Here is a 25654-nt window from a genome sequence, read left to right as displayed (position 1 = left end):
TGTCGTCACCCATGTCCATGGGTACGCTCACAATTGGCTTGTTAACGCGAGAGGATACCGTTTTAACGGGTCATTTCCTAAGATCATTGAGTCAAGTTGCGTGGTTCCGATTACCCGCTTGTAAGTGACAAGGAGCAGGATCGCCTGCCCAGTCTCGTGTACTTTCACCGGGTCCCCCACTGCTAAAGTCCCCTACGCACAATCGAATTATTGAAATAAAATTGAACTATGTAAGTATGTTAGTCCATAAATGACATAGTGGATGTTAAACCTCCCACCCCGCTCTCTCTCTCTCTCTAAGTTGGTAGGAAGCATTGGGACCAAGTAAGGAAGAACCCTAAAATTCAGCGCTTCGCACCAACTTTAACGCAATAGAGGCTACGGTTTTTAACAGATTGTTTTCAATCTTGGTGTGGAGCATTGGGGTAATAAGCGAACGAACCCTATCTATATTTAGCATTCGGCGACCTTCTTTCCAGCGTTACTCACCCTTTTCCGATGAAATGGGATTTAACGTCATACTTTTCTGCTAAACCGGTACGATGAAGACATACATACGGCACGGATATTGTGCCCAGACATTGACATTTCTGCCTGTCCTTCACCACCAACACAGGGAATCCGGACTTCAAAATCAAATGGAATTTTCAGGGCCTAATTCCCAGATAGAAAAATAAATGAAACAAGAACTTGTTTAATTTTAGGTTTTGTGCATATCATCATAATCTTCAATAAAACAAATTGACCAATAGGCCTACACAAAACAAGGTAAACAATATTATGCAAACAAATACATAATAAATAATAATTGCAGTAATTGAATTATTAAAACAATCTGATCGTCAATTGGGGGATTTGTAATCCGCTGTAAACTACAATTTTGTGAAAGTCTAAACATTATTAGACTCAAAGTGGTACAATTCCGTTCAGTATTTACAAAGATAATGGGGATTGAAAATTATCAATATCCGACATCCTCTGCAGACAATATAAAGCGGCTCAGCGAATATTCACTGCTGATCAGTGTGATAAACGGGATGTAGTCAACGCAAGCCAGAGCCACCTATAATCTTATCTAAAATATTTTCACGAGCGTCTTTTTAATACGATTAAGTTAACGCCGGTTGATTACCTACCATTGATATTTTATTTTGTTTTCTTGATCACAGTTTAAATAATCAATCTGAGTACAATTTAGTGTGAAAAATTTGTCCAAAAAAGGCAAATGACGATCAGCGGATTTGAACTAAATATATACAATTGAAGAAACTATAATTATATAGGTGCTTTTAAAATTTTAAATACATTAACGGAAGAATTTCAGAAAGCACCAACATAGAATATAATATACATGTACTAAATACAACTGTTTGGCATCATAAGTTTAATACAATTATTAAATGCCTTTTATTTATAGTAGAAGTTTGTAGACAACTATATATGAAGAGGCAACAAATACATTTAGTTTATGAAAGTACAATAAATACCAGAAAACTGTCATAATTTTTTATATACACATGTCGCTTTTGGTTGATTTGTTGTGTATTTTCAATCTGTTTGACAGCGGTGTAATGCGATAGCCTTCTTTAAATTCCGTAGAAGATGACATTCCTTTTAAGATCACGTGCAGAATAGGTCTACATGTGACCAGTGGCGGCGCAAATGGGAGGGACAAAGGCAATAGCTTTAAATAAGGCCAGGGGGGCTGGCACCGATTGTCGACATAAATAGAGCTGACAACATACCGTCCGTCGGCTGATCACTAGTTTACCCGACCAGAGAAGAAAGTGTCAAACGAATGGACTTGCAATGGGGACCTTCCCGAGAATATTTTGAAACATCTGGCAGACCAGATACACCCCACCTTTAATAGCACCGCCACTGCATGTGACGTCACATCATACCGCTTTGATAGTACATGCGCTGTTTACAACTGATGCCGTAACACAGACAGATTGACACTGAATTAGTCCCTATTTAGTTTGAATGGGTAAATAAAATAGTACGCGAAGGCATAAAATAAGTAAAAGGCACCAATTCTGTCCGGACCAATTTATGTTACTACGTCCGATGTAAACAATGCACATGTTATCAAAGATGTACGATATGGCGTCACACGAAGACCAATACTGTACGTGATCTTCCACAGAGTTAGATATAGATTAGAATAGTAAAATACACAACTAATCAACCATATCGACACGTCCTGTATAACAAATCATGGACCTTATAACACAATGTATTATAAGGTCCATGAACAAATTAACATTCATATTAAACTATTCCAGATATACAAATAGATAATTATCAGTTAAAAATACTTTGTCATGGTTACCATAGCTTGTCAATTTAATCAATAGTGGTTGAATACAATGTAATCTAAAACACGCATGGATATGCATATTACATTGTATTCTGTTTTCTTTTTCTTTTAATAAATATTGTTTATATGAAAAAAGAATACAATGTTTTTAGATTACCCTAAATGATGTACATCATTTGATAGCATCAAAGACGGTTTTAGATCTACCATACGTATTACGTTTAAACGGACAATGGACTTTGAGTCGTTGATTTGCAAACTACACTTGCTCGAGTGTTCCTCAGCCTTTTTCTTTTTTGCCATGGTTAATGAGCAGCTGCTGCATTTCCACATCCAAACTTTGGAGATTTTTTTAAATCTTTTGTGTTTAGCCAAATGTCTACTAAAGACGTCGAGTTTGCCGATTTTATAGTTACACACTGGACATTTGTATTTTATGCCGACTGTCTGCTGATCACAAGAAGGTCCTGAAATAGACATGACAAAACAAATCTTGATTTCTTATCAATACTTTGGTATGAACATCCCCCGACCAGGATTTCTTCATCGCAAAACTATATATATATATATTTAGGGAAATGATCGAGGTCTTGATAAATGAATATTACATTGCTACTTACTCAAAACATTGACAAATTAAATAAATAAAATTACACTTTAATATTGCAAAAATTAACAAATAATAAATTTTGCTGAAAGAGAAGAAACAGATAATTCGAACATGAGAAATTACACAAAACCCACGAAGACCATTATTACAATGCCCTTGCCTAGATACAGAACCACCACCTGGACTAAACATATCTATACAACTCCCTGAAAAGAAGTCCATTCCCATTTTGAGCCTTGGTTCAACTACCAAATACCAAAAGACACCATCGTCATTACATTGATGCAGAGATCTGCTGTGTAAACGACGCTCATACCTAGATTCGATTAAGTCTAATTTTATGCAGAAAAAAAACAGAAGAAAGGAAAGGTTCAAAAGACTTAAATAACAAATGGGGCTTCAATAGTTCAATATGCTAAATATGAGTACAAAGTTCCATGCAAAAGACTGCTCTGGAAGTGGAAACAATAGATGGACGAATGGACAAAAGGCACCAAATAGCTATTTCTTTTCGTGGATAAGTTCTGCTAATGTGTGAGATAAAGTCGAATTATTTCATTTATTTAAAACATAATCATAAAGAGGTCGTAACTGAACATATATTTTATAAAATGCTATTGTCAGTGAAGCTGCATATTTATTTAAAGAATTAAATTGAGACGAGACACAAGAAACAAATTATTTCATTCCCAAAGTTTTCAGTTTGTGGGCGATAAAATGACTAGATCTTTTAAATCAGGGTCAAATAAAATTGTCACAATCTTTGTTCAATCTTTAAGTTTTAAGTCCATAGATAAAGCCTGTGTTGATATATGGTGGATTGTGCATTTAGCTGTTACCAAGTAAGACAAAACTAAAATTAACAAATAAGTTTCCGCTTATCTCCTTCCAACCAAAAATATAATTGTATAGATCTTGTACGATTACTTTTGTCCTAAATCAAACGAAGAGACTATCCGATTGTAATGCCTTGAACTCAGATTGCAAAAGTGAGTAAATATATGCAAAAATAAATGTTGATAAAATGTAAGAAATGCATTATGTAAGATTTAGATCAAATGATGGCTGTTCTTTCTACATTTGTTTCATTACAGATAATTCAAAATCAATATATTGAAAATTTCATTCCAAATATTTTATTTTGAGCCACATTACTTACTGTTTGAAGCTTTCAAATATATTGTTTATTATATTCTTCAAAAAAAGTAGGGGATGTTGAAATCCAAATACCTATGCAGGTTGTGATATGATAAATAGTCATGGACACTTGACATGCTTTGAGAGTATGTTCACAGATGAAGAACTTATCGCCCCAACAGAACCACTGAGCTGCACATACGACACACAATAGCGCAATACACGTGGGAGAGGTTCATTGTCAAATTTGACACTTCAAGGAAGGGTTGATGAAAACTGCTTCGTGCTGGTTTATGTATCCATATTTGCTTTCCTATCGGTTCTTGCATAAGATTTACTGTTTAGCGTATCTTTGCTTTAGTGTGTTACATTTAATTTGATTGAGAGACATGTTCGTCAACGTCAATGGACAACACTGCAAGAATTGGCCGTGGTACTGCAATAGGAGTGGGTCAGATCGCCCCAAATCGTGATTGGACGGTTGATTAGGAGCATGCCACGACAAATTGCTGAATGTCCGAGGATTGGTGGAGCAATTACTCATTATTAAGACAAAAATCAAAAACGTCCATTTTCACTTTTGACAGTGTATCTCTTTGCGAGTGAAATAGGGCCGTCAGATAAGCCGCCCATATGAACTGTTCATGTTCATGTGTAGGCAATTGGCCTGTTATTAACATACACTGGTTACCTCTAATAAAAACAGCAGTGCATTTCTGCAGTTTTGTATTGTTTCTGAATACCCCCTACTTTTTTTGAAGAGTATATTATTGTAGCAACGTTGCTTGTTAATCGAGACTCAACCTTGCTTCTTCATTTTTAAATTAAATCATTAAATGGCGACAGTATTTTAATCTGTTCACATCTGTGCCACCCGATTGTCTGGAGAGTTGATTATAGGCTTGTCATGTGAATAAATGTCTAAATAATAATTTATATAGCATTTGAAGCCAAAATAAAAGTCTGTCATAATAATAGGAAAATTTAGCTCTTACATAACACATTAGAAGATAATATACTAAATAAGCGATGATCATCTACTCATTCGAATGGAAATTAATAAAGCATATTCTGATGCAAAATATATGATGGCCAACATACTTCCAATGAAGTAATTATATCTTGAATGCACCTGTACGTATCATTAGTGATTAAAAATCTGATTAGGCATTATTACTTTTCATTCCGTTCATGCAGACTTGGCACTTTTATAAAACTTACAATTGATCGATCTTCATGTGCCTGTAAACATTAACAACACCGTCAAAAGTTATTCAATAAATATTCAGTTGACTACTCTATGAACAACAGGTGTTGTGATCAAATGACCATGTTTTATGCGAAAAAAATAGAATAGCTGGCATGACAGCTTCAAAATGTGAACGGATAAGCAAAACATTAAATGGGGCTTAACCCCTACACTGTCTTGATTGAACAATTTTTGCCCCATTCTTGTGTAATTTCTTTATACTTTGAGATTTTTATTACCGGCTTTAGACTCCAAAGGTTGAGTACTTGGTTCTTCTTTCTCTCCAGATAATTTGATCCAATTCTTAAAGTTTCCACAGTGGACATCTTTCAAATGATATTTAACACTGCCTCTGTAAAGAAGAAGTATAATGCAAAGTTATTCTGAACTTTTATTACAAAGACTAGCAACGTATCTACACTGAAAATTCTATAAATTCATGTTCTGTAGCGAAATCAAAATAGGTTCAGTAAGCGTACTATATAAAAAAGACCTCAAACTCACCTGGTATTACCTCTAAATTCACAGTGGCCACAAAGAAATTTGTTTTGGTGATTACAGTTCTCAGATGACTTCATATGGGTACCAGTTTCATTAAAAACACATCCAGAAAGAGTATCTGTCCACAACACTTTCTTCCCCACATGTCGAATGCTCACATGCTTGGCGATATTAAAAATACTTGTAAATAATTTATGACAGTAACGGCAACCTATCTGCATATTACTTTGGCCTAGGGAGGCAGTCGTTTTGGTTTTAACTGCCTTTTTGACCACAAAGAGAGATGGACGTAAATCTCCTTTATGCGATTTCTTCTTTCCTGATAGTTCTGTTGTCGCAAAATCGGGTGTTCCTGTTGTGTCTTCATCACATTTAGTCCTGGCTTCTTTTGCCACATCACTGCCAGTTTCATCAGCCATCATTTCCTCATTAATTGTGCCGGATGTACACAACTCATATGCCGCATTGCCATCACGTGTACACAACCGTTTTGCTGCCTTGTCTTCACTCTCCTCATGAGATTTTCGTTTCAGAGTCATTGTATTTGGTAGTTCATCAACTACAGGTTCATCTTTTGGTTTTGAAATTGATACTTTACTGCCATCAGCTTGAGGTTTATTTTTTGACATCTCATTACTTATGCTGGTTTCACAGTAAAGTAACGGTGTTGTTCCTTCACTATCTCCTAGAGATTTTCGTTTCATTGCATTTGAACTTTCAACCGAAACTTCTGTGTCATTTTCAGATCTACCTACTATTTTCAGTGCAGTTTTAAAACTGGATTGAGGTCTTTGAACTTTGATGTCACAGGATTGCTTATCTGCCTTTCCTTCATCATCCACCTTCGGAATTTGTTTGGTTTCCTTTTTACTGTTATAGTTTACACCAGTTTGTGGTTTATTCGTCAAGGTTCTTTTAACTTTTTTGAAAACTCCCTTAAGTGGTATATCTAGAACTGGCACAGCTTTGAAGTCCACATCTCCATGATGAAGAACATTACTGTGGATTTCAATTTGCTGAAATGAGTGAAATTTCACAGAGCATTTATTGCATTCATAAACACTTTCCACTTTGTGTTGCTTCAAGTGTTTTTTCATGACCTCTTCATTAAAACTTGTCATGAAATCACACTTTGGACATTTATAATTTGATGGCAGCAAAGATTTCTTTTTCAGCTTAAAATTCATTTTAAGTTTGAGAGGGGAACTACATCGCTTCTTCTTTAAAGTTGATTTGGAACTTTTTGGTGAAGCAACTAGAGTACAATGTGGAGAACTCGACAGCTGAGGATTACTATTATCTTTCATATGAGATACCAGTTTTGCAACTGGAACCATCTTTTGATTCTTTTGATTCTCCTCGTTGTCTTTTAGCTCTGTATCAAATTTAATAAGCTCTGAACTCTCTGAATCAGTCTCATTCTTCTTTCCCGATTTATTCCTGGATTTTTTTTGAGTAATTTTATCTATATTGGTCATAAACAGAGGAGAATCATCAACAGAAGACTTGGGGGGAATCTTTGTTTTCACATTATTAGAATTGTGACGCTTTCTGGCTTTATTTTTAGATAGTTTCTGATCTGCACTGTTGTAATCTACATCCAGCTGATATCTTAAGCCTGAAGATGTTGAAGCCTCGGTGTTACTAGTATCTACTAAATCCATCCGACGACCGTCTGCACGTTCTGGATTCACAGATGTATTGGGACGTTCTGGATTCACAGATGTATTAGTAATTTTATCTATATTGGTCATAAACAGAGAAGAATCATCAACAGAAGACTTGGGGGGAATCTTTGTTTTCACATTATTAGAATTGTGACGCTTTCTGGCTTTATTTTTAGATAGTTCCTCATCTGCACTGTTGTAATCTACATCCAGCTGATATCTTAAGCCTGAAGATGTTGAAGCCTCGGTGTTACTAGTATCTACTAAATCCATCCGACGACCTTCTGCACGTTCTGGATTCACAGATGTATTGGGACGTTCTGGATTCACAGATGTATTAGTAATTTTATCTATATTGGTCATAAACAGAGAAGAATCATCAACAGAAGACTTGGGGGGAATCTTTGTTTTCACATTATTAGAATTGTGACGCTTTCTGGCTTTATTTTTAGATAGTTCCTCATCTGCACTGTTGTAATCTACATCTAGCTGATGCTGATATCTTGAGCCTGAAGATCTTGAAGCCTCGGTGTTACTAGTATCTACTAAATCCATCCCACGACCTTCTGCACGTTCAGGATTCACAGATGTATTAGGACTTGCATTATCTTTGGAATTGAGTTGCTCTGAATATTCTTTTTCGCTCTTCTTGTTTACAGTTATTGAAATTATACCACTTGAACCACGAACAAAGAATTTACGACGTGGTTTTAGTACAGGTTTAGGATCAACATGGTTTATACTATTATCCACAGTCTTTGTAATTGTAAGCAAAGATTTTACTCTGTCTTTCATCTTGTCCGAAAATAGAATGCTTACATCTTCCACACTGTGTTCATCCTTCACATGAGAAATAACTATAGCTAATTGTTTAGCTGAAAATGCACACTTCACACATTTAAATGGAATGTCTATATGGTAGCATATGTGAACATGCAATGCTTTCTTAAATTTAAATGATTTCTCACAAACTTTGCAAAGATATAAACAGTTTTCATGTTTGTACAATTCTGAAACAATGCTATCCAACATATCAGAATCTTTGCCATTTTGAGAATTTACCTTAGATGCAGGATAAACAATATGTACCTTTTTGTCACTATCAACCATATCTGTACCAGAAGGCAGACGGGATTTTGATTTTTTGGTTCTAGAACGGTTGTGTTTTTTGAGATGTTCAGTTAGAACAGTTTTATTAACACATTTATAAGCACAATCTGGACACTGAATTACTTTTGATTCTAATACTACAGTTCCTTCAGAATACATATCTTTGTTATCACAAGACACATGATGATGTTCTTTCAAATGACTCATAATGTTGCTGTACACATTGGATTTATATTCATCCACATTACATCCATAAAGGGTAAATGAGATTTTATCATCATGATGCTGTAAGTGGTTCTCCAAATCAGCCAGTTCATTGAAAGTTGCTGGACAGATTGTACAGCAGAAGTCTTTTGGGTAAGTGGATATTTGACATTGGTTATGTTTGGCAATATGGTTATCAAGAGATGTACTTCTGTTAGCCACAAACGAACAAAAATTACATTTAAAACCAAAATCATAGGATAATGAATTGACTTCATTTCCACACACGGCTGCTTCTCCATGTTCAACATCTTCTGTCATTTCTGAACATAGGGTAAAGGGTTCTATTTGTTGGGTATTTTCAGCAATGTTTTTGTTACAGCATTTGTTTGTTTTCAGATCTTTTGAGCTGTAATTTGCGTTCTTACCATTTTGTGAACTGCATGAGATATGTTTGTCACTTTCTGCACAGGGTATATCATTTTCATCACTTTCTAAGGTCTGTTTGCTAATTTTGTCACTTTCTAAAGCCGGTTTACTATATTTGTCACTTTGTAAATCAGCACTAATTTCCTCATTCTGATGTCCCAAATCTTTGTGAGTTTCACAAGAGACACTTGTTTCACAGTCTATTGCTTCCAAAATTTGGATATCATCATTGTCTGAATCGGGGTTATCCCATTCATTTTGTATATGCACCATCTTCCCAAAGTTATTTTCCATTCTTGCTTTACATATAAGCTGTTTCAGCACTGAAACCATTCGACCTTTGTTAGGATGATGCCTAGAAATATGATCTAAAATTGACTGTTTATCTGTGGATCTGGCACGGCAGGTTGGACAGGAGACAATTGTGAAGAAACTCGACTTGTAATGTTGATGTAATTCTTCTAATGTAGCAAACTGTTTATCACAATGATGACATTTGTGATCGTAATCTTCATGTGTTTTCAGATGCTTTATAAAGTCATTTAAAGTATTACACTGATACAAGCATCTCTTAGAGAGACATTTAAAAGCCGGAATTCTAGGATTAATGGGTTGTGTATGGCGTTGCAAATGTTTAATAAAAATTTCTACAGCCTTAGATTTAAAACCACAATGGACACACATAATTGACCGTTGGCGATGTTCTGATAACAAATGCTTTTTGAACTTCATATGTAGAAGTGTAGAAAACCGACAACACGAACATGCATACAATTGGGGCTGTTTTGTAACTGGTTTACATTTAAACATAATAGGTTTTTTCTCAGGAACAAACGAGTCTGGTTCTACTACAAATTCAGAAGATATGGTCACATCCACTAGTTTTGGAGTTGCATCACCACCCACATCGCTACAAGAATGTTGTGAAACTTTACTACTTTCTGCTGCATTTACCATTATTTTTGACAGCAGATCCAAACTCATCAGATGTCTCGTAGCTTTATTTTGGGGGGGATCAGGAATAGGTAGCTTATTGTTCTCTTCCCTTATTTTTTGCAATAAAGCTTTAATCTTGCTAGCAATTTCCAGTTTCTTTTTGGCAAATGCTTCAGAAGTCATATTTTTAGGAGTGTTCATAACACCATTATTTGCAATAAACTTTTTCACTATGTTTACTGGTGTGTCTCTTGTGCCTGTTTCTAGCCTTTGTTCAGACTGGGGCTGTTGTATAGAAAGACGATTTTCAATGCTGTTTGACAATGGTTGAATGCTCATTGAACATGTTTCCTGATTTATTGTTACCGGAGATACTGAATGATTATTTCCATTGCCTGTAACAGGTTGATTTGTGGATAAAAGATTGATTAAATGAATTGAAGACCCTGATTGCTGGTGCAAAACCCCATGAGGACTAGTATTGTTCTCAACTTGACTAGAAGCATTAGCTATTTTTGGAGATTCAGGTTGGATCAAACCATTTAATAACATAGATTGTTGCTGTGTTTGTTGAGTAAATTGAGAATGGTTATTTCCATTTCCATTTGAGGATAACAGATCGATTAAAATGGTTGATGATCTAGATTGCTGGGGCAAAACTCCTTGAGGACTAGTATTGCTTTTGACTTGACTGGCTAGACTAGAAGCATTAGCTATTTTGGGAGATCCAGTTTGAATCAAACCTTTTAAAAACATGGATTGTTGCTTTGTTTGTTGAGTCAATTGAGAAGGGTTATTTCTATTCCCATTTGAGGATAACAGATTGATTAAATGTTTTGAAGACCCAGATTGCTGGGGCACAATTCCCTGAAGGCTGGTACTGTTCATGACTTCCTTTTCACTCAAGTTCATTTCTATCTGCATTTCTGACGAATCCATGGATCGATTGGTTGGTGATGTCTGATGATTTTGAGTACTTGTTGATTTATTTTCATTAGAGAACATTTCTTTATGTGATAGTGTTGAAGACATGCGCAATAATCTTTGATGACCTGTATGGTTCATGTCTTGATAAAATGTTGTAGGAGGTGTGGATTGTTCAGGTGATGTTCTTGATGGCGCTGTATTTTCCAAAATAGGAATCTCATTTGAACATATTTTAGTGTCCAATCTATTTGTATACCCAGAATGTTGAACTGACAGTTTTTGATGATTTTTATTTGCCAAGGTTTGAATTTCATTTGAATATGTTTCTTGGTTTACCGTGTTTCCTTGGTTGAATACTGTTGTAGACATGGACTGTGAAGTAGATAGGCTTTGGTGATTTTCATTGGTCATAGTCTGATGACTTTGGTCTCTTATAAAATCAACAACAGGTAAGATGTGCTCATCTTGTTTTACTTTAGTGCTAGAGGTGGTATTTGGAGATGCATCACAAAAATTGGGGTTACCTTGATTCTGTTCCTGTATTTTAGTTGTCTGTAGTGGAATCTGACCTGGATTATTTTTATCTACACTTACACTATCAATAATAGTCATGACTTGTTTAACTTTTGAGCATGTAAGACTCTCCCTATCACCACTGCATTTACCACAAAGCTTTTTTCCTTGATGCAAGTGAAACCAAATATGCCACCAAAATTTTGTCTTCTCTGGCCATTTGGTGTGACAACTAAAACAAATATAATGTCCATCTAAAAATTTGAAAATACCAGTTACCTTTTCTACAATTTCACAAAATGTTTTTACATTTGGAGATAAGCTTACAGGTTTTCCAAGTGATCTATTGTGTGTTAATAACTGATTGTAACCACCCATATCCTCTGATATAGAATTAACACTAGCACCATAGTTATTGACTGATACTGTAGGAGCATGAAGGTTTTCCAAAGCATCATGTTCAGCAGCTGTTCTGGAAGTTGCAACGTCTGAATTAGAAATATTACAACTCGAGTTTATGGATGCAGCAGCATTTGTGTTTATTGATTCTGCAACCGCAACACCACCAGTAGTAGTAGTACAAATATGAGAGTTGGATTCAGATGCTTTTGAAGCTACAGCAGCACTGGGATGATCCCTAGTTTGTGTGATTGCTTCAGAGGCTTTTGAACCTATTGAATTGACAACTGAAGTGGAAGTCACTAATGTAGAATTGAATGGCAGCAGATACAGTGCATTTGAAACTGGAACATATAGGAGGCTACCAACACTGTCATGAGGTCCACAGTGCACATCCAATGTTTGGCTATATTGAGGAGGATAACTTTTACTTTTAGGGCTCTCACAGTTCTGGTAAGTCTTTATATTGCTACTTGTACTTCCACTATTAAGCGAGAGTCTATTTCTTTTGTTGGAAGAGGCTGGGTTTATACAAGCATTTCCAAAAGATCTGTCTTTATGATGTTCGATGTAATCAGTCACAGCTTTGCTAACATTATCATTTGATTGTCTCTCATTGGTTAAAACTACATCCCTGTCACTGGAAGACATAGTGTCTATATCATCACTTGATTTTAAGTGTAGCAATTTTGATGCAATAATTTGGTCACTAGTCTTGCTGGGTTTATGTACATAGCTTTTACTTTGAGAAGTAACTGAGCATATGTGCTTAGCTTTTTTGATACCAATTAGGGTCCATCTTTCTGGGTTACTTTGGTGTGCTTCTTTGTGATGTTTCTTCATATCTTTCTTTCTCTCTAAACAAATTTTACAATAGGAACATCTGTATGGCTTATTTACCAGGTGATGTATAATAAGATGTTTTATGAAACTATTTTCCGTTTCTGTAAATCCACAGGAGCATTTATACTGATCATCACCTGTTTGTTCCACTGAAAAGTCAATACAAAATGGTCTCTCTAAATCTTCATCCATATTTTCACTGTCACCAATGGAGGGGTTATCAGAAGAATGGTCTTCCTGTAAATCATCCAATTCAGTATTAGAATTAATAGAAATGTCATCCTCTGGAACATCAGTTACTTTATTTTTTGGGGTAGCCTCAGAACTGATAACTGAATACTCTTGAAGTGTGTTATGTTCAGGATTTTTTGATGCTTTATAATTATCAACTAATGTATTATGATCTGCCAATTTAGCATAAGAATGATCATTATCAGAAAATTCAGTTATTTTACCAGTTTTCATACTCTCATAATTGTGAACTGAATCCTCTTGAATAGTTTCGAGATTTTCTGATACTTTAGAATTATGAGCCACTGTATTTGGATCCATCATTTCAGCTTCAGAATGGTCACCCTCTGGAACTTCATTAGTTACATCACTAGTTTTGGTAATCTCATAATTTTGAACTGAATCCTCTTGAATATTTTCAAGATTTTCTGATACTTTAGAATTATGAGCCACTGTATTTGGATCCACCATTTCAACTTCAGAATGGTCACCCTCTGGAACTTCATTAGTTAAATCACTAGTTTTGGTAACCTCATTATTGATAACTAGATGTGTTTTATTTTTACAACTTTCTAATGCTTTAGAACTATAAGATGATGTATTTGAAGATTCAAAACAATATTCTACAGGGTCATTAACAATATTTCCAAACAAAGGGTTTTCTGAACTAGAATCTTGTGGGCCTTTCATTGTTTTAACTTTTTCAATTATGTGACATTTTGAGGTATAACTGAGCATAGTGATATCATCAACGTCGTTACTCTCTAACACAGCTTTTGGCAATTGATATTCTCCTAAATGTTTATCGTGATCTTTTTTCTTGGTACATGATAGTAAGGTGGTTTCACAATCAAAGGTGACAAATTGTTTACTACCACCAATTGTTTCCCCTTGTTTTCTATCCACACTAGGTTCATCGTTTATTTCTAATAGTTTTTCACCACAGATTGTTTTCAAATGTTTTTTACTTTCATTATGACTTGTTTTTGGATGTTTGTTACTGTCACTGTCAGTATCAGTATCATTGTTTATTCCTAACAATTTTTCACTAGAGTTTGTTTCCAAATGTTTGTTCTCATCAGTATGACTCATTTCTGATCGCTTGTTTTTGTAACATATTTCTGAAATTTTATCTTCGCAAACTGTTTCATCAGATAACTTACAGTGACTACCACTATCAGTATCACTGTCATTTGTTTCTAACGGTTTGTCAATATTATTTGCTTCAATGTGATCATCACTATAATCTGTTTCAAATCGATCATCACTATAATTTGTTTCAAATTGATCAGCACTATAATTTGTTTCAAATGGATTGTTACTATTATTAGTTTCTAATGGATTCTTACCATCATTAGTTTCTAATGGTTCATCACTAATATTTGTTTTTATTTGTTTATCGCGATGATCTGTTTTTAAGGATTTGTTGCTATCATTTGTTTCTAACTGATTGTCATAACAAATTGATGCTATTTGTTCAACCATGAGTATTGCTTTAATTTGTTTGTCACCATCACTTGTAACTATATTTTTGTTAATACCACAGGTTGCCATTTGTTCTTCAGTTACACATGTTTTTAATTGTTCTTCAATTTCATTTGTTTCTAATTGTTCATGGCCATAGTTTGTGCCTAAATTTTGGATTAAATCATTATGAATAGTTTCTACTTCTTTTTTTGTCATTATTTCACCATCACAATCATTAGTTTCTAATGGTTTCACAGTTTCACTTGTAGCTAAATCTTTGCACACATTGCTAGCAGTTTGTTGGTTACTAACATTAGTTTCTAGCTTGTCACCAACATAAATTTTTAATGGACTGACAGTGTCATTTGCATCCAATCTGTTATTTTCACTACACACGATTAACTGTTTGTTTTCACAACTGACAGTTAACTGTTTGTTACTATCACTAGTTTCTAATGGTTTATCGATATCCTTAGTTTTTAATAGTTTGTCAATATCCTTAGTTTCTAATGGTTTATCGACATCCTTAGTTTTTAATAGTTTGTCAATATCCTTAGTTTCTAATTGTTTGTCAGTAACCTTAGTTTCTAATAGTTCGTCACTAATATTTGTAGTTAATTGTTTGTCACTATCTATAGTTTCTGAATGCTTGTCACTATCACTTGCATGTGTAGCTAATGGCTGGTCAACATCATTGGTTTGTAATAATTTGTTATGATCATTAGTTTGTAATGGTGTGTTACTATCATCAGTTTGTACATGTAATGGTTTGTTACTAAGACTTGTATCCAATTGTTTGTCTTTACCAAATGTAATTAATTCTTTATCACTACCGTTAGGTTCTAATGACTTGTCATTATCACTAGTTTCTAATGGTTTGCCACTATCAATAGTTTCTAATTGTTTTTCAACATTACTTGTTTCTAATTTGTCTTTATCAATTTTCTCCAATTGTCTTTCAATTGCTTCTAATACACGGTCAGTATCAATTCTTTCTAACCGTTTTATACGATCATCATTTGATTCAAATTGTTTGTCAATATATCTAATTTCCATTTGTTTATCCTTCTTACTTAATTGTTTGTTAATATCACAATAATTTGCCACTGATTGGTTGTTGGTGTCAAAAGGACTTGAAGCTGACTGGATGTTACTTTTGTTCTTTTCTATCTGCTTATCATCAGCTGTACTCTCTGAACTGTTATTGTGAACTGTTTCTAACTGAATGTCATTATCATTTTTTTTTGTTGCACTACTTGAACATAGTTGTTCGTTTTTGGAAATGGTTTCTGACTGACTGTTACTATCATTTGTTTCTAATGATTTGCGACCCTTACATTTAACAGTTTCTGTTTTATCCGATTCTTCCTCACTATTTTCTTCACATTTATATTCGTCAATTATAAGGAAACTCCCACTCAAGTCAAAATCATCGTCACATTTCGAATGTTCTATTATTGGAATATTTTTTGTATTCGATTCATCTTCGTAATCAGAAACATCTGTCGTAGACAGTTCTAGATTGTAGTTTTCTTGAAAAGATGGATCTTCTTGTTGAATATTCTGGTTATTTCCTCCCATTTTGATGTCCACAATAACTGAAGCATTTTTTTCTGCATGTCTTTTGGAAGATGCAACATCTTTGTCATCAAAACCAACTAAATTGTCTGATAATTTCATAATGTCATTCCCCTCAATCCTTTCACTTTCTTGTTCAACTCCAACAAAGCTAATTGAAGATATGATTGGTATTTCATTATTTGGTTTAGGTGATGAGCCAATTTCATCAAGGGAAGATGAGTGAATGATATTTAATGCAACATTTTTTGTATTTTTCATTATAGAATCGGTTACACATTTTAATTTTTCAGTTTGATGTTTGATATCCTTATGTCCTGATGAAATGGAGGCATCAGCAAATAATTCTGTAGAAGTTGATTCTTTTTCTGAACTCTCCTCAGTAACTACACTGCAAAAATCATCAAACAGATTTCGAGGTTTTGAATCTTCTGCCATTATTGTTACTTGTAGTGAATACCAAAATCTTGATAGGCCTGCAAAATATATTAAACACATTAATTAATTTAATTCTTACAAAATTTGTTAATAATACAATACTCTTTTTCAAGAGCCATGCAGGACATTCCAGTATTTCATCATATTTCTGAAGCAATGGTATAAATATATAAAGCATTGTCAGGTCATTTAAGGCTGGCTAACTTACATGTTACACTATATATGGTAAAATGGTCTCTCTTCAGCTGAAACATTTATAATAAATAGAGAGAAAGAGAGAGAAATGGGTTTGAGATCCACTCGACACAAACTAGGTCATTTCGGGACTAACACATGGTTCAATTTTATTTCAATAATTTGCTTGCACGTATGGTGTTTTTAGCAGAAGGAGAAAACCCGAGGACCGGAGAAAACCCATGAGGTTGGACAGACGACCCTACTCCTTGTCACATATAACCGGGGAATCGAAACCACACTAGTTGACTCAATGACAGACCTTATGATACAGCGTGCACATATTAACCATTCAGTAGAATAAAGGTGGAGCTGGAACATCTATTATTCACCATACTCCTCGCAGTGTTTCGTTTGATTAGACCTAATCCCACTCAAGCACTGCCTTAATGAAAGCAAATTTCTGTTCCAAATTATGACTGGTCAATAGTTCGTTTAACAACCAATGCCCAATGGATTAACAATGTCATCCGGGTTTAAACAGAGTACCAAATTATGACTGGTCAATAGTCTGATTAACAACCAATGCCCAACTGTGTAATGTAATGTCATTCAGAGCTTCACATTGTTTACATAATACCCGGCAGCCCAGCGAGATTTAATCAAAATATTGAGTCCAAAAGGTTTGAGGTCTACAGTACAACACATATTTTACCCCTAGATCATTTTGGAAAGCCAAGTCTTAAGTTTTGTAACCTGTGCATATACCTGGGAGCGCTCCCCCTAACCCTCCCATATTTAATGGGAGTTAAAATTCAATGTCCATCTACAATTTTTTTGCAAGCGTTTCACACTTAACACTAAGAAACAGAATGCATGACTTAAGAGCATACAATGTTGTGCTAATGCTTATTAAGAGCTTAATTAATTAGCACTAATTAGTGACCGTAATTAAAATTCAGAGTCCATAACTGAAACAAAGCCTAAAAGCTAGTTAACCAAGTCATGAAACCAAAAATATCACTTAAGAGCGACAAAAGTTGAACAAACCTTGCTGAAGACTCGTTCAAAGGTGACAAAGGTCAAAGGTCACTAATGAATGACCATAATTAAAATTTAGAGTCCATAACTGAAACAAAGCCTAAAAGCTAGCTAACCAAGTCAGGAAACCAAAAATATCACTTAAGAGCGACAAAAGTTGAACAAACTTTGCTTAAGAGTGGTTCAACGGTGACAAGGGTCAAAGGTCAAATTTTAGGTCACATAATGACGTTTGAGTGGATTTGATTAAATTGTCTTGTCCGGGATTATTTTTCTTTCTAACGCCATTTCTATGAGTTTCACTGCACAAAATGACTGCTTAAGAGCATGAAATGCTGTACTAATGCTACTTAAGAGCTACTTAATTAGCACTAATTTGTGACCATAATTAAAATTTAGAGTCCATAGCTGAAACAAATCCTAAAAGCTAGCTAACCAAGTCAGGAAGCCAACAATATCACTTAAGAGCAACAAAAGTTGAACAAACTTGGCGTAAGACTGGTGACAAAGGTCATATTTTGGGCCACATTATGACCAATTAACCAATCAACCCATGAAATTGCTTATCTCTGCTTGCCCTAAAGAGACGCGGAAAAACTATGCGACGAATCACTCATTCCTAGGAAATGAAATGCTAAAACTGTTTTTCCATTTATTCTAAATATTGAGAATGGAAGTATAGAACTGGATAACTCGCTGGTTTTAAAAAACACAGACAATTAAATTATGAATTAGACCATATACGATTCGAAACATTTATGTGCTCTCCTCTACGGGTCATTCCATATCAACTGCTGCAAGGTTTTAACCCGACCCCTCCAGATTTTTCCAATTTTTTTATATTTTGTTATGGATCCTTTGAGATGACCATATGCCAAATTACAGGCCTATCGGGAAAAAGGCCGAAATCGGAAGGTTATTTTCCATATAATGCTATCAAGACCGGCTTATACTTACAAGATGTTTGTGCTATATAAGATGTTAATTGCATCAAAACGTCCATTTAGGACAACACGTATATACATTTAATAATACATATAACATAGAAAACACATACATGTACACACAAGTAATACATTCATACATACAGACATGTGATCTCTTGTTGGCTAATAGTCTTGTTTCATCATTTTCATTCTGAAATGAAATGGGGTTTAACGTCCTACTGTTCTGCTCCTACATTGGGCTAATGAAGACTGGCATACGCCATACAGTGTGCTATGAGGGAAATTTTGCCCAGGCAGCGGCACCATCACCTACTCTTATATCGAATTCCAACTGCCAAGGGATCTTTCACGTGCATTCCAATGTATACACGGGACCTCGGTTTTTCGTGTAATCCGAAGGACTAGACAGTTGTCCTTGTCAGGCTCTCCGTCCTGCATCACTGACAAGGGGAAACCACGTCGGAAAATCGGGATGAACTTTCTCGGTCAATGCAGGGATCGAACACCCGACCTCCAGGCTAGCGAGCCAGCGTCACTTGATCCCCATTTTCATTCTATTATGAATAATCACTCCTAAATATTTCCAATTGTAAATTAGATTTATAGATTTACTGTGGAGTGAGGCACGGATTTCGGAATGTGATGCTATTTTGGGCGATTTCGACAGATGCTTCTTAAAGGAGGCATACAATCCCTGCGACAGACCCATGGCAATTTCTAGATATCAAAAGTAGTTTAGAGCTGTGATTAATTACTATATTCGATTTGTGTATTCCACCAATGCTACTTCTATTTATATATATGCGAAGTGGATAATTATTTTGATACAATATTTGTATTGTCATCATTGTGTTCCATACATTTCTGTCTCCTCATTAACTGTATGCTTTTTATCTGTTCGTAACAATATTATATTGTTAACGATTGTAAATATGGATCTGGTACTGTCAAGCTTGATGCCGACTATAGTACCTGTGATTGTTTCCCATAAAAACTGTGTTCTGTCAAAAAAAAAGGGTGTTGATAAGAAAATTTGTTCGCAAACTATTTGATAAGTCCACAATAAATAAATACTTTAATTTTAACAAGCACACACCTGAGATATTATCCACAATCCGAAAGTAATTCAAAATGGCTGTTTCACACACCCCACCACCGTCAAAAACGGAACAGAACAAAACAAGCCGTTCAATTTGAATTGTTCGCGTATTTCACCAAACATAATAAACATGTATTATACATTAGCTAAATCTGTCAGTTGCAGGTATTTCATTAGTTATATGTTATATGATCTATTAATTAGACATGTATTAACATGACAAGACCATAATCAACCCTCGATGACATCTGATGAGTCTGATTTTACACAAATTTAAATCTGATCTGCTGTTCAACAATGCTTGGTGATTAACCGTAAAAATGGATAAGCGAGACTTGCCTATTAATTATCGTTACAATATTAACAATGACAACTGAGTCTACAGTGTTATTGAAATGAGTTTTTTCTTGACTCAGAGTTCAGCAACTTGACTGAAATTATCAGCATATTCTCTTGACATTATCTATTTTTAACCATTATAGCGCGAAGTGTCAGTTCTTTATCCAATCTTTCACAATGAGGCTGAACAATTGATTAGAATATACAATAAAACAAATTCAAAATTGGGCATATTACTTTATACTCATATTACATTAATAATAGGTGCTTTCCGACCCAATTTCGTTTATTCAAAAGAATAGAGCTAATCACCCTTTAAACAGTTCACTCATTGAACTATGTCTGGAATTACTTCTTTAAATTGTATAATGCCTAAAAGGAAGTTTAGTCTCCTTCAATTTTAAAATTCCTTGCTGTACTGATAACTTTGATATACTTACAAGTGCATAATTATTGCTGACATCAACATTATTGTCACCCGCCTTTCGAAGAAAGCAGGGAACTATTAAAATGGGCCTGTTCGTCTGTCTGTTCATCAAGCCATTTGGGACACAATAATTCTTCTTCTAATTGAGGCAGAATTTTCAAACTTGGTGTAGGTGTTGATTATGTGAATGGCTTGATGGAGTTCGAAGATGCACATTTTTATGTTTAGGATAAGAGGAGATAAGCAATTTGATTGGTTGATTGGTCATAATGTGGCCCAAAATATGACCTTTGTCACCAGTCTTACGCCAAGTTTGTTCAATTTTTGTCACTCTTAAGTGATATTGTTGGCTTACTGGCTTGGTTAGCTAGCTTTTAGGCTTTGTTTCAGCTATGGACTCTAAATTTTAATTATGGTCACCTAAAATTTGACCTTTAACCCTTGTCACCTTTGAACCACTCTTAAGCAAAGTTTGTTCAACTTTTGTCGCTCTTAAGTGATATTTTTGGTTTCCTGACTTGGTTAGCTAGCTTTTAGGCTTTGTTTCAGTTATGGACTCTGAATTTTAATTACGGTCACTAATTAGTGCTAATTAATTAAGCTCTTAATAAGCATTAGCACAACATTGTATGCTCTTAAGTCATGCATTCTGTTTCTTAGTGTTAAGTGTAAAACGCTTGCATAAAAATTGTAGATGGACATTGAATTTTAACTCCCATTAAATATGGGAGGGTTAGGGGGAGCGCTCCCAGGTATATGCACAGGTTACAAAACTTAAGACTTGGCTTTCCAAAATGATCTAGGGGTAAAATATGTGTTGTAGACCTCAAACCTTTTGGACTCAATATTTTGATTAAATCTCACTGGGCTCCCGGACTATAACGTTACGTCATGACTCACGAAATATTTACGCACGATTAACCAGTGCATAGTAGTAGAATATTGCAGAAAAACTAATTGCGTGACAAACGAGGCTATCAACGGTTAGTAAAGGTTACAATGTAAACAATACTGTTTGGTGACGAATAATGTACTTTCACTGTTTTTAATACCTTAAATCACTGTCCAAAGTTTTAGGGAAGACCACAGATTAAACGAAGGGCTGTCATGTTTTTGTACTTGGGATAGATTTGATTGAACGGAAAGAATAGACACACTCCCTCAAAAGCACAAGTATCATTCATAAGTTAATCCAGCAATGGCCAGAGAGGGATTTCTCGGGCCATTGCTTCAGGAATATTCACAGGAAAACAGGATACACATCAGGTGTAATAGATTTATTATCAGGAACATGGTTTATACATGAGCTATTTTCACAAAAACGTACCAAATAACGGGAAAAAATGGTGTATCCCCAATATGGGATATAAAATTTTTGCAAACATCAAAAAAAAATTATGTATATATTGTACATCAGCATGGAAGTAACATCTTTGGGACAATATTTTGATAAAGTTATTATTCAAAATAAACTCAGTATATCAAATCATGCGGTCAAAATGTCCATTTCGTTACATGGTAAAACTGCTCATTCCCAACTTTGATCTTGAAAATCTTCTTTTAAAATTGAAAGGTCAGTAAAAATTACTGTGCTTTTCAATTAGCCATCCAATAGAGCTGAATAAATCATCCTATTAGCATTTAAAGAAAATAGAAACCTACTTTATCAAATATTGTTTCTGCTGGCATTTTGAGAACAATTTGTAGTTTTAAATTAATGCTTTGTTAGCGAGGGGTCGTCACTCAAATTGTCTGTCTCTTATATGTTGCTCTGTTCCAATTCAGAAAACATTGACTGATCGAGAAGTTTTCACACAGAAAACCAGGGAATAAGTTTGTTAATTAAAGCACTCTGTGAATATCATGTATGTCTATGCAATGTGGTTGTGAATGAGGGCAGACAGTCAAAGTACATGTATGTATTTTCCTTTATAAATAATGATAACAGAAAAGACTTCTTGTATAGGGATAGATAAACAAAATATTAAAATTGAATTGCCTAATGGCTTTTTGTAGGCTTTCTAATGGTATTGATACATTTAAAGTCAAAATAAGGACTTTGAATTTTTGTCTTTTCCGTTCTGTCTTTACTGATAACATGGTCTTTTACATGGTAGCTGAAAAGACATTCCTAAAAATTTTGGTTTTGTTACATTTTTGTTATTTTGTACTTCCTCTTGAGTTATATAATTCTATAGAATACAGCGAAAATTTCCATAAAAATTCATAATTAAATTTCAATTGGTACATTTTTATAAAAATAGCCCATACACTGCCATACACTAGGTGCCTAGTTATCAAGCCAGACTCATTAGCAGACGTCTGTTGTATCTCCTGTTCTGCTATAATTTTAAATACACATGTAATGAAAGAATCCATATGCCCTTTTTAGTCTAAGTTACTATAGATAAATGTTTGGTATGGCATATAAAAATATGTTTTGTGTCAATAGAGTTTATCATCTCTTAATTCAATACAGATATCCAGCTCCAGTCTAAATTATATTTAGGGATTGCAATTCAATATATAAAATAATATATATGTTGCTTTGCTTTGTAACACGGGGGCACTGAGAGAATTCTTAAGTGCCAGAACAAGACAAATTTTGCCCAACCCCCACCACATCTATGCAGGGACATTAAAGGGGAAGACCAACGATTTTCAATAAGGTTTCCATAAATAATAAATATATATTTAGAAATAATCCCTCCTATACCATATGCAAAAAATAATTTGTAAGCGAGAAATTAATTTTTATTGATACCGGAAGTGACGTAGTTGGTTCGACACGCTCACTGGTCACTATAGTAAACATACAAATTTGGAGTAAGTTTAGCGCTGTATTTTGTGATCGTTTCGCCGTTTGGCAGAAAATCTGATGAAAGGTAATCTTTATTAGGATATTAAGAACAAGAACTTACAGTGTTTTGAAGGTATAATATACAACGCGTTTGTGTAAATTAAGTTTCTAAACCGGACACTGTGACACAATTTAAGCCACATGGCTAATTGTTTACATCACGTGATAGCTGGCACGTGACAGATATTAACCGAACACAAATTGGCGACCTATTCGGCTAGCGACCTATTCGACCGATCCAGCTGGCAACCTAATATCCTAATAAAGATTACCTTTCATCAGATTTTCTGCCAAACGGCGAAACGATCACAAAATACAGCGCTAAACTTGCTCCAAACTTGTATGTTTACTATAGTGACCAGTGAGCGTGTCGAACCAACTACGTCACTTCCGGTATTAATAAAAATTAATTTCTCGCTTGCAAATTATTTTTTGCATATGTTATAGGAGGGATTTTTTCTAAATATATATTTATTATTTATGGAAACCTTATTGAAAATCGTTGGTCTTCCCCTTTAAAGCATAAATTACACTAATATACATTTATGTACCGGTAGGTGAGAATCTGATAAAAAATACTGCCGAACCATGCAATAAATACGGTTTCTAACTATATCCCTTTTAAAAATCAATTACTATACATTTATTTCCTTTTTAAAAAATTAATTAATAAGCTTACTCAAAATATTTGGCACTTGCCACAACTACTGTACCTCCTGTGTTTTAAATTACAAAACAAACAAGAAATGAAATGGGGCTTAATGTTCTACTTTTAAGGGGGGGGGGGCTTATGTCGACCTTGCAACTCAAAGCAACTGGCGTTTCGGCAACTGGAAGCAACTGAAAAAGGTCGACATGAGTGTCTCTTACAACGCTTTGCAATAAGTTGCAGTCAGTTGCACATGTTCAACTTTCTGAAACTCGCTGCAACTAGCGCCAACTAGTTTCAGTCGACATAAGCGGTCTTGCAACTGGTGTCAAATCGTTTCCATGGAAATAACATCACTTGACAAGAGAAATGTGTCGTGTGACTTTATAAATAAGCAACACCCACTTTTCAAATGTTGATGATGTCGACAGTAATATATTAATTGAATTGTGGCAGGTCCGGCAAGTTCTGAGTCTACATAAGCGCTCCAATTTCAGTTGATTTCAGTCGCTCTCAGTTGTCCTCAGTTGCTGATATAATCGACATAAGCACACCTGCAACTGACTGCAACTAGTTGCTTTGAGTTGTAAAGTCAACATAAGCCCCGCTTTACTTGGCTAATGAAGGTGGAACAATGCAAACAATTACACTCCTTTTCAACAAAAATACTGACCAAAAAACCTTACGATGATGGAACCAGGTCATGGTATGGGCTAAATAAATGATACTTCTCCAAAAACAAAACCCCAGGTACCAGGTAGGTCATATTCATAAGTCTGTTTGGCTAAAGTAATTACCACATTTCAACATTAAAGACTTAAAAAATTTTACTTGTGACTGACAGTTTTGTTGTAATTGTATACTTTCTTCCACTTTTTAAGTATTTTTTATACTTAATACTATAAACATTCTTCATATGTGATATAGTTATAGATAAACATTCATCATAGTTCAAGTTATAGGCATGAGTTATAATTTAATGTCAAAAGTGTAAAACTTACTTGTTAATTAGGCCTATATCATCACTACTCACTGTAGTATTAAAAATAACCACTTGCTTATTTGAGGTTGCTTTGTTTCCCGCCATTTGTTTTATTAATACCCTTTTTATTAACCATTTTAAACAAAGTTATCGTCAATATCGATCGACGTCAGATGTACTGGTTTCATTTTCTTTTCAATCAGCCTCATGTTGGTTTTATTATGACACGTGACAAAATGGATGCATTTGGTGTGGTTTAACCTACCCGACAACCAAACTACGTTACATCAACGCTGATATCATGTACTCATAAGTTTTACAACTTTGCACGTGCAAAAATCAAGAACTCGGTAGCATTCACCCATTTAAATTTTAAAAATTGTTCAGAGCTTTACATTTTATAGAAGAATTTAGTCATAGGCTAAACTAAAATGTAAAATTTCATCAAAAAATGATTAAATACTGCGTTTAGCCTACTGGCAGAACTATGACCATGGTCCATGGATGGCTTTCAAACTATACATACACGTGATGCAAATCAGCTACATATTTACTCAAAATCAAACAAAAACAA

The 25654-nt window shown here is 34.7% G+C and overlaps 1 protein-coding gene across 1 annotated transcript; it reads right to left on the bottom strand.

The window, feature by feature from the left end:
* Nucleotides 1-713: 713 nt before the first annotated feature.
* On the bottom strand, nucleotides 714-25273 carry LOC126831632 (uncharacterized). Its single transcript, XM_050562221.2, has 4 exons — nucleotides 25100-25273; nucleotides 5824-16600; nucleotides 5559-5671; nucleotides 714-2790 (listed from the first exon to the last, which is right to left on the bottom strand). The coding sequence occupies exons 2-4, from the start codon at nucleotides 16560-16562 to the stop codon at nucleotides 2477-2479; spliced, it is 11166 nt and encodes a 3721-aa protein (XP_050418178.1). The 5' UTR covers nucleotides 16563-16600; nucleotides 25100-25273; the 3' UTR covers nucleotides 714-2476.
* Between the last annotated feature and the right edge of the window lie 381 nt (nucleotides 25274-25654).

Source organism: Patella vulgata, chromosome 9 (assembly GCF_932274485.2).
Source record: "Patella vulgata chromosome 9, xgPatVulg1.2, whole genome shotgun sequence".
Lineage (NCBI taxonomy): Eukaryota > Metazoa > Mollusca > Gastropoda > Patellidae > Patella > Patella vulgata.
Note: the sequence above shows the minus strand (reverse complement) of the source record. Positions and strands in the feature narration are given on the sequence as shown.

What these genes read in the sequence shown, in the direction of transcription:
- LOC126831632 (XM_050562221.2), bottom strand. Translation starts at nt 16,562, where the DNA reads ATGGCAGAAGATTCAAAACCTCGAAATCTGTTTGATGATTTTTGCAGT. An exon ending in GAATTTAGAGGTAATACCAG is followed by an intron (nt 5,672 to 5,823) that starts GTGAGTTTGAGG and finishes TCTTCTTTACAG; the next exon opens with AGGCAGTGTTAAATATCATT. An exon ending in ACCTTTGGAGTCTAAAGCCG is followed by an intron (nt 2,791 to 5,558) that starts GTAATAAAAATC and finishes TGTCTATTTCAG; the next exon opens with GACCTTCTTGTGATCAGCAG.